The sequence below is a fragment of the Pteropus alecto genome, unplaced genomic scaffold (genome assembly GCF_000325575.1).
Source record: "Pteropus alecto unplaced genomic scaffold, ASM32557v1 scaffold35, whole genome shotgun sequence".
In the NCBI taxonomy this organism is placed as follows: Eukaryota; Metazoa; Chordata; class Mammalia; order Chiroptera; family Pteropodidae; genus Pteropus; species Pteropus alecto.
Genome location: NW_006437828.1, coordinates 7,643,418 through 7,653,471, shown reverse-complemented (window position 1 = coordinate 7,653,471; position 10,054 = coordinate 7,643,418). Strand labels below are relative to the sequence as shown.

The window sequence follows — 10,054 nt, the reverse complement described above, 5'->3', positions numbered from 1 at the left end:
TTCCACCTCCACTGAGGCCTCCGTTTCAGAGGGACTAACAAATCCAGTCCTACAAATAATGTCACAAGTTAGTCTTGACGTTTTCTCAGGCAGAATGGAGGCTAAAGTGAGCATTTTTAACTAAGGTGTTAGAATCTGAGCATGAAGCGCAGCTGCTGAGGAACTGGACACTGGGACACAGGACACCAGGACGGCCAGCAAGAGCTGCCCCTTAAGTCAGGGCCTATCAGGAGAAGTGGTGGCAGTGGGGAAGGACCTGGAGCATTTCTGCTTTTTTCCTGATAGCATTGTGATTAAATTATGTTTGTTATTTAAGAAACAAAACAAAAAAAAATTTACCTGTGAATAGAAAAAAACAGAATATGAGAATCTAATCCCAGAGTAGTAACTTAACGTGGTCATTAATATTCTATATTTTTGTATAAAATTCTCCAGCTGTTTCTTTGACTCCACCTGGCCCGCTTCCCAGCTTTGGGGACGTGGACCAGGTGACGGCCCCTCTAAGCCTCATCCTCCAGCGCGGTAAACGGTGACAGCGCCCCCCAAAGGGCTACTGTAGAGCAACGACGCGGTGTACGTGCAAGTAACACGTAGGGACGTAGAACACCACGCAAATGGAACAGGGAAACATTTTTGTCAATTTAGGGTTAAAAATAATCCTACCTTTCTGAACAGAACCTGAGACATACCTGATAGAGTTTAACTTTTCGTTCTTTCGTAAGGCCCAAACGAAACGTGAGACGTACCTGCTCAGAGCACGGCCGACGTTCGCCATCGCCGACGTCATTATCTCCGTGCTGAGGCTCTCAGCAAAGCTGACGCCATCTTGTCCAATCCCACTGTCAGCTGCCAGGCTGGTGCTGCTCAGCTCTCGCTCTGCCCTCTCAATAGCTTCGGCAACTATCTTCTCGGCAAGCGCTGTCTTCTTATCGAGATCGACACGGACTTGGGGGACGTCGAGATGGAAAATCCTGGATTGCTGATAGATGTGGCTGAGTTTTGAATTAGAGAGCGGCCTGCCACGAGCGTCCTGTCTGGAGAAGTGCTGAGCGGAACTGCCACTGGGGTCACGGAGTTCTCTGTGGTCGCAATGTCTGCACGCCTGGCTCACGAGAGGCGACAACTTGGATGCGTAAGTGGGCCCACCTGCTGCTTTTGTGGCCTCAGACGCGCGGACGACCGCAGACCCTAACCTTAGTTCGGAAGTGTCACCCAGCACCTCTCCAGCCCACTGTTCCACAGCTTGAACGACACTCTCTCCACAACCACGCCCACCGACTCTGCCTGCACGGGGGGAAAATCCAGGATTTTGCAAAGAAGGCTGAGGAGGTTCGGGAAATGCTGGCTCGGCGTGAGGCTCGGCACCCTCAGCACACCCGGGCTGTTCGTGACGGCGGGAATCCGCCGAGGACTGTGGCAAGCCACCCGCGGGCGCCGTCAGCGCTTTGCTAGCATCTCGTGCTATGCTGCGAGCGAGGGACGTGGAGAAACCGTCCAGCTCCGAGCACTGGCTTCGGCTCGTGTCCCGTGCCCGTTCACAAGTCTGATTTTTACACAGGTCACCTCCGCTTCTTTTACTTTGCCTTCTTTTACCTGCGTCTTGGCGGTTTTCCTTATGTAAGAACAGTAAGAGTTCGCTGCCGGTTTCCACCTCTGAGCTCTGCGCAAGGGGCATTTGTGAGCTGCACTTCACTCTGGCCGTCTTGGCTGCTTCTTGCAATCCTGATTTGACAGATCGATACGCAAGTCTGTTGGCGTACTGATCCATCAGTAACTCACCATTACCACCTTCCTGTTTCAGTATTTGGATAATGTGACCTGCATATTCGTCCGTCACACTTTCGCAGCTGGGATACTTGTATGTCAGGCCTGACATGCGAGAACTCGGTAATGAAAGAATAAATGGATCTTCTCTCGGGTGTGCTGCGGCCTCCACATGCAACCTCTCCTCTGATCTATCATCCCGGGCACCGTCAACGTAACAACTGCTCCTCCTCTGCTTGAAAAGCAGACAACTTGTAACTTTTGCTATTTGCTCAGCTTCTGTAACGACTTCGGCTGCCATATCACCTGCAAAATTGTGTAAAGTTTGTAAATCTTCACCCGAGTGATTTAAAAAGGCAGGAGATACACTTCTTGGACTCTGCACATTTAAGCAAGGGCTCTTAATCCTGGGTTCTTGAATGATGTTATTATCTAGATGAGAAGCTGCCGTTTCGGTTGCAAGGGAAACGATGCGTGTCGCTAACACTTCTGCAAACTGAACTTTCTTCCCTGAGTGCTCTGACTTCACGTCCACTTCTGGAAGATCTTCGCCTTCACCACTTTCGACTTCTTCTGAAAGAGATCGCATGAGCTTCAACATGAATTCTTCCTTTTCAATAGCGTTTTGTTCGTTTTCAGATAAACTTCCGCCAGACGAGTTGTGAGGTGTGGAAGGCGGTGTCGCAGGTGCGAATTCTTTGGCCAGCTCCCCCTTGAGCTTTTTGGTGAGCTTCTTGATATCGCATTCGGGACTGGCCTGAGACGGCACTAGAGGACTGGATGGAGGAGTATCGGGTATCACATTTGCATCTCTGATTTTCTGTTTACCTTCCCCGTGCAAACCATCTGCACATGTAAGCACTGTGGATGAGAAAGCATGTGAATGGGGAAAAGGGCTGTCTTGCCCAAAAGACAAGGGCTCAGGTGTTGTATTATTCAAATTATTGTTTTTCACTGATTTGTCCTTAGCGGCTTCCTTCAAATCAGGTCTCTGACCTGCCGCAGGTGGACAACGTGGTAGTGTCTCTAAAGAGAACCCGTGAGCTGCAGAACCTCTGCACTTGGGGACACCATCCTTTCCCACTGAAAGCGAACAGTGATTTAAGTGACCTTGAGCATCAGGGAATTTGGGGCACTTTTCCACGGTCGACCGAGACTCTTCTCCAGGAATAGGCAAGCCTTCCTCGTGTTCCACATTTTTATCTACGTTTGGGGTCACTGATTTGCTTTTATCTATGGAATGTTTAATAATGGATTTAGATAACCGATCAGCAAACATGTCCTTATGGCTAGCTTCACTCTGTTGCAACGTCACTGGATCGTAATGGAAAGGAGGGGTTTGTCCCTTTACGGTTTTAGTTAAACCATCTGTGTGTTCGTCAACTGTTACTGTATCTTTGAATGACGTCACTGACTCTAAAGTTTCATTTACTATCGTGTGTACCATTGCTGCAGAAAAGTTGCTAATAAGCACAGGATCATTTGTTAATGTTGAAGAACTCTGCATTTCCACAACCTCATCAGCTGCTTTAAAATCACTGTGATGACCTGGATTATGTTCTGAAGATAAACAAATATTTCTGAGACAAGCTCCTTCCTCTTCATTTTTTGTCGAAACACGTGTTTCAGTAGAACCGCCACTCAAATTACTATCACCAGATGACGGGTGAGACTCTGCCTGACACACACCAGCCGAAAAGCGACATGGGAGCAGGGCACTTCCAGCCAAGGGCACTGGAATAGAAGTGACGATTCCAGAAGTACAAAACAAGGGCACTGGAATAGAAGTGACGATTCCAGAAGTACAAACCAAGGCCTGCTGACCGGTGTATTCTTTTTCACAGTCCTGCGCTGGTCTTGTCGCCATAACTGCTTGATTGTTAAAAGGAGGGGAACACGTGGGGGCCCGTGTTGATGGCACTGAATTTTCTGCACTCACATACTTTACGTTATCTGTGGAAATGCTGACTGCCGCCTTTGTTGTAAAGGTCACATCGACCTGTGACAGCTCAATGAATGCCTCTTGTATTACAGATTCAGACAGATCTTTCGCGTATGACTTCACTACTTTGTCTTCGTAGTCAAATGACCGACACGGTGGAGAGGCGGGTGTTGGGGGACAGGAAAACTGACACACTTCCATGATGCCCTCAAAAACAAGCTCCTCAGCGAGGCCCGCGGCGAAGCCGGCAGCTGTGTGTGTAAGCATCTGCTTCCTCACGTACTGCAGATCTTTTAAAGCATTTGATAAAGCTTCGCTCACCAAAAAATTAGCCAGACCACCAATGGCACGCTCTTGCAGCGAAAATGCACGCTGCCTTCTCAGTTCGTTAAACGCCATCTGAAAAACAGATGCCGTCAATCTGACGGCTAAATGGCACAATGCGTTGGTACACGAAGAGACCCCTTTCTGCAAGTCTTTAAACGCACCAACGAAGCTTTTCTCCACGAGATCTGCGGCGAATTTTTGAATGCTATCTTTAATCATTAAAGATGCATGTCTAGACTTACTTTTTTGATCGAGGCTTCCACTCTTAAGGGCTATGGTTTCATTTTCTCCCTTTCTAACACTAACAGTGTTTGAGGTTGCATTAGTATGTTGGGTGTGAAGAACCGAGCCCAGGACTTCACATGAAATGCTGTCTGCATAATCTTCATAGGTGTAATAAACAGAATCATGCTTTTCATGAATCCTCTCGCCACCGGCATCTGTTTGGCAAAAACATTCAACAGGTGTAGAGCCTCCAAGAGGACTAAAAGCAGAGGAACGGATGGGGCTGAACAAGCCCCGGTCCTCCCTGGACGCCTTCACGGGGCGAGGAGAGTCGGGAGCATCGCACAGGTGAGGGGATTCCGGCTTACGAGGAGTCGGCTTCCTGACATTAGCTGGGAGAGCTGGGCGATCAAACTTAAATTTCTGAGGATTCATAGCAGTGGCTACAGAACAAGCTTTTTCATGTTTCTGCCCTTTCTTCTGCGATGGCTTCCCTGTGACACGATCTTCTAGAAATGGACAAGAACTCTCTAAAGTTTGTTCTAGTTCATCGAACTGATCAAAACTATCAAAAAATTCACTTACTTCTGAGTCTGAATCCTCTATATCATCTTTTGTCACGGGAATTTTAGGTAACTCAAGTTTGGCCTTTAAACTTTTCTGATATCCTTCTTCATCTAAGAAAATAACAGGACTTGGACTCGAGCACTCTGATTCAGATGAGTAGGCAGGAGAAGAGGAAAAAACCGTTTTCTGTGTTTCAGTCCCTTTATCCGGGGCGTTAGACGGCCTATAGAAACTCCTTTGGATCCAAGGCTCAGAAATTGATGTTGTGACTGAAGTTTTCACAGGTTGTTCTTTATGTCCCAGAATATTTATTGAGGAAGTTGGAGGCTTAGCCGACGACATCTGCCGCCCAGAGCTGACCAGAATCCTTAAATCGTGGGATTCTAAATGGTGACTGGCAGCAGTCTGTGAGGCAGCATCACACTGGCTTTTTGGTGCAGTAATGTTTACTCCTATAGGAAAAGAATAAAATGACCAATTATCCGAGGACAGAATTTTTTAAAAATCAATTTAAATCAATGAGAATAAGTAGTTGTGAAGCATAATTAGATTCCAAACACTTAAGGTAATGAAGTAAACAGTACTATCAAAATCAGGACAGAAAGGGCAAAACTAAAGGCCAGATAACAATGAACTTAAAAAAATCACAAGAAAATCACTTCCTCAGACAATCAGGAAAAAAAGGTTAAAGTGAATAAACTTTAACTGAGTAGTAAATCGGCCTTAAAACTTGAAAAACTGAAACCTTGAACTTCAATCTCCTATTTCAAGAAAAAGTCTAGCGAAGAACAAACCATCATTATACGGCTTCGAGGTCTCTTCTTCCTCTAAGTGCTCAAAAGCAGTGACGAAGTCATCCTCTATGGACGACACGGACTGGTTGGTATCGTCGTCGTCTTCATCAGTGGTCTCGAGGTGGCGCTTCCGATGCAAGTACGTGTCCAGGGTGTACCTTATACCAGTCGCGTATTTACTTAGGAGACCAAAGATAAAATCAATTCTGAGTCTTGGTAATGTAGGTGACACTCTCATGACACAAAGCATTCCAGAATGATGACTCTTGGGAAAGATGAGAGATGGTAAAAATATTTTAATTTCAAAATGTTATACATACAAAACATATTATCTGAAAGTGAAGCCTAGAAATAACAGTCTCAGGAGGGGAAAAAAAAAGAAGAAACGCATGCACCCCGAAAGGCTCCCCGATTTTGTGACATTTCATTCTTTCCTTTATTCTTTCTCCACAACATTTCTCTCTCCCCGATCTCTTTTTCTCCCATCTTTCTCTTAGCCACGGAGTGAAATTCTCCCTACGCCAGCTCCTCAAACGTTACAGAACTTACTATCCCCTCCTCTGCCGACTGTGGTGTCCTGCGTGACTGCACTGCCCTGTGATCTTTCTCCTTCATCATTCACCTAGCTCGCCAGCTACACTGTAAGCTGCTTGAAGGCAGGAACCAGATGCTATCTCCCTGCGTATCCCATTTTCCTGTAGCTTCCAGCATATCACCTTCTCTCCTATCATGTGACCATCACCTCCTCCTCTTACCTACATTTCTCTAGTATTACAATTTACAACGTTTACAGCTTTAAGAATACAAGTCGTCAGATTTTTTCCATGCATAATCTTTAAAAATGTAAATAGTACAAATAACTTATTTAAAAAACTAGAAACTAAATATAATAGCTAATCATCTCTTTATTCTAGCAAATAAAACAAAGTAAATATAAATGAAGAATATAATTAAGGAAATGAGGTGAGCAGTCCTACTTTTAAATGTAGCTCTCATACTTAATACGGTACTGTCTTTTAGATTTGGAATAAGTAAATTTTAAACCAAATCAAATTCAATTTTTAGGAGGTAAAACATGTAAAACGTTTTTCTTTGATGTGTTACAATGAAACAATACTTAGTAAAGAACCAAAAGCTTAATGTTTTATAAAATTAATCATCTGTCTGAAATAACATGTGTTTACAAAAGTAAAAAGTGCATCTTCAGATGTCTACTTTACACTGAAGTTTTTTAACCAGAAAAATGAGTTAAGGTGTGTTCTCTAAAACATGTAGCACAACTTTTATATAAATTTGAAATTGGCCCTAAAGGGGAAAAAATTCATATTGCTCATACAAAGCTAGAAAAAATTTAAGAAATCCAGAAATAATAATTTTCAGGAAAAAAAGAATGTACTTATATAGCATTTATAGAACTTCACACATGGATAATCTAATTTAAAGTTATGACCAAAATTATTCTATCCGTTGATTTCAAAGCTTCGGGAGTTAGATTTCTTATGTATCATATTTCCTTGAGATAGCATTAAAAAAAAGGACATCATCCAAACAGTCAGAAGCTTAATATTCTCCATCAAATGTCACTGTAAAGTTTGCTCTGAAAAACTCATTAGAGATGATTTATAAAAGTTACCTGATTTACAGGACCATTGTTCACAGCTGATGATTTATTTATATCTTTCATACAAATAATTTCATTTTCATTTAGGCTGCAGAAGTGGAGTGAATTCAGAAGATCTGGAAGTTCCAAAGAAACCGCAGCTAAATCCTGATTTACAACAAAAACACAGTAAACAACACTATAAAATAACACTTTTGTTAATTAAGGTTCACATGATGTGAGCCTTATCTAGAAATCATAAGATCTACTGGTTAATAAACTTTACAGTTCATAATAATTAACGTACCAACCACAATCAATTTTTTTAAAACTCAAAAATAAAATGTACTAAAATATTTTAATACCTGCTATTTCTGTAGCCTTTTAATCACACTAATAACTACAAAGAATTGTCATGGATGGTACCTCACACATCCATGACGACTAGGCACTTTCACTTAATAGTTTTTAGCTGCCAAGGTCAACCTGCAGTCTCTCAGGTTTAATTAACTGTGATATTTTTCATACAGGACTGACTGCAGAATATACATATTTGGAGCTTAAGTTTTGTATTTGCAAAATACGAGTCTATTTTTCTGCCTCTCCTCTCCAAAGTATTGTATTAGACTTTAACTTATAAGTTAATGAAGATGTAAAGGAAAAGAAAATAGCTTTTTCTCATTTGTCCTTTTTACATAAATATTTTACCCAGTTAAAGAATTAAGTCCTTGAACCCACTAGGGTACTTTCCTCTATAAACATGGTTTTATCAGTAACCCCTAAAGAGGAAGTAGAATGAGAGAAACACTTTGGACACTTCTCTTCGCAGCCTCTCATCCCAGGAGAACGTGCTCTTCTGAGCCTCTGCCTCAACTACTTCCTTCAGGCAAGGGCACAATCAAGACACACAGCAGAGTTTTCATTCATTTCCACCTGATCTGCATTATTCACAAAGAACTGAACAGTGTGATTTTCTTCTTCTATTAGGAGACCTTTACTGGCACAGAAGGAAATACTGGCAATCGCAAATTTGAAGGAGCAGCAGGAGGCAGAACAAAGTACACTTATCGCCTTAGCGCGCCCCCTACCGCCTCCCCTACCGCCCCCCCTACCGCCTCCCCTACCGCCTCCCGGAGCTTCAGCCCTAGGCCGCTGTGAAGCCCTCCTTTGCTGATTCCAGTCTCAGCCACCAGCCCCTCTGTAAGTACCGGCCTAAATCAAACAGGCTAACATTTTCAACTGGTTAATCATCACCTTTACCACAATTTACCTTTTAAAATTTTCTCCTGAAAATGTAAGAATCTGACCGTTGAAGTCAGATTATAAAAATCATCCAAATTAAAACATAAGTCTTAATTTTACATTATGCCCAGAATGAGGGAAAAGTCTGCAGTTCGCAGCCTTCTCAGATAAATGACTTCTGTGGTCTCCTAACCTAAAAGTGCTTTCCATAACAAGAATACTCAGTGAAAATGTAAGAGTGAAAATCTCCGAAGTACACTCAGAAGTTGGTCTCAAATGTCATCTTTTAACTTCGAACAGGACTCATAGCAGAAGAGTTTAGTGTAAAATTTGGACTAATAAGGCAGATTTTTCATGGTCTCAAAATTTGTTCCAAATCATCTCTCAAGGTCCTTTCCAATTCAGTAACTCAACCGTACCTGTATGTGAGCAGCATCCGTTTCTTCGTTAAAACCTAGAAAAGTGACCTGAATAAAAAAGAAATAAAGCTCCATTAGTTTGAGTTTTAAAGTTTCATCTCAGTCAGATTACTGACAACATTGTGAAACACAGCAGCACATAAAAGCGTTAACGTGTTGATGTCACTCACACGAACATCGAATTCACATCGTGCACCTGACACTGGTGCTTTATGTCAATCAAACCTCCATGGAAGTACATGAATAACTGCTGACTGTGCTGGACAGGGTGACTGATTTTTTCAAAGATGATCACAAAGGTGTTTCACCAAAGATCTGGCTCCACGATGCAGCTCTTCAACCCCTGCCACGTCCACTCCACCGGCAAGTCCAATCGGTTCCCCTCCCAAAATGTATCTCGCAGACACCCACTCTCTCCACACCCCCCGCCACCACCTACATCTGCACCCCTACAATCCTCGCCCACCTGCTGCAGGAATGACATGTCACTTTCCTGTCAAAGGCTTCCCTGTTCCCAGCGCAGCCCAGAGGCCCCAGGCGGTGGGTCAGCTGGTGCCATCACTGTCCCGTCAGGAGTGCACACGGTGCCCTTTCTGGGGGCTGCACACGCCCAGTCTGCTCGGCTCGGGGCTTCGTGGTGGTGCCGGTCGACCTGGACCTGTCTTCCTCGGGCGTTTACATACCTCGCTCCTCCTCCTTCAAGACCCAACCTCAATGGCACCTCCTCAGAGACGCCCTCAAGGCCACCCTCTTACTGACTCCCTGTGACAGCACTTATTTCCCTCAATGCCCTCTAGATTTCTTTGCCTAAGTTTATATAAATTAAATTTCTAAAAAGTGTCTAATGATATGAATGAATGTCACATTACTAAGTAAAAAGGACAGGATAGAGAAAAATGATATAGGATATACGCATGATTTCAACCTTATTTTTAAAAACTCACGTGTGGGAAATAGCACCGAAATGGAGTATGCCAAACCACAGCAGGGACTAACTCTCGATGATGGAATAATAATTGATAGTATTTTTTTCTATTTATTCTCACTGTGGTTTTTTTCTCCTAATTAATAAGATTAATGACATTATCTTTTTTATGCTTTCAGTATTTCTAATTTTTCTACAAAAAAATATGTACTACTTTTATAATCTGGAAAAAAATATTTTAAAACTTAT

General features: G+C 43.2%; 1 protein-coding gene across 6 annotated transcripts in view; it reads right to left on the bottom strand.

Moving 5' to 3' along the window:
- Positions 1 to 10,054, bottom strand: part of AKAP11 (A-kinase anchoring protein 11) — a 45,486-nt gene that overhangs the window by 18,453 nt on the left and 16,979 nt on the right. For 3 of the 6 annotated variants that reach the window (XM_025048990.1, XM_025048991.1, XM_025048992.1), the window contains exons 4-8: positions 8,881 to 8,928; positions 7,253 to 7,387; positions 5,620 to 5,884; positions 3,575 to 5,277; positions 747 to 3,532 (exon numbers count right to left, since the gene is read on the bottom strand). In XM_025048990.1, coding sequence (XP_024904758.1) covers positions 747 to 3,532; positions 3,575 to 5,277; positions 5,620 to 5,884; positions 7,253 to 7,387; positions 8,881 to 8,928 — 4,937 coding nt within the window. Of the gene's footprint in view, positions 1 to 746; positions 5,278 to 5,619; positions 5,885 to 7,252; positions 7,388 to 8,880; positions 8,929 to 10,054 lie in introns of all 6 variants that reach the window. The other 3 variants (XM_015591807.2, XM_025048989.1, XM_006914952.3) reach the window with 1 other exon arrangement.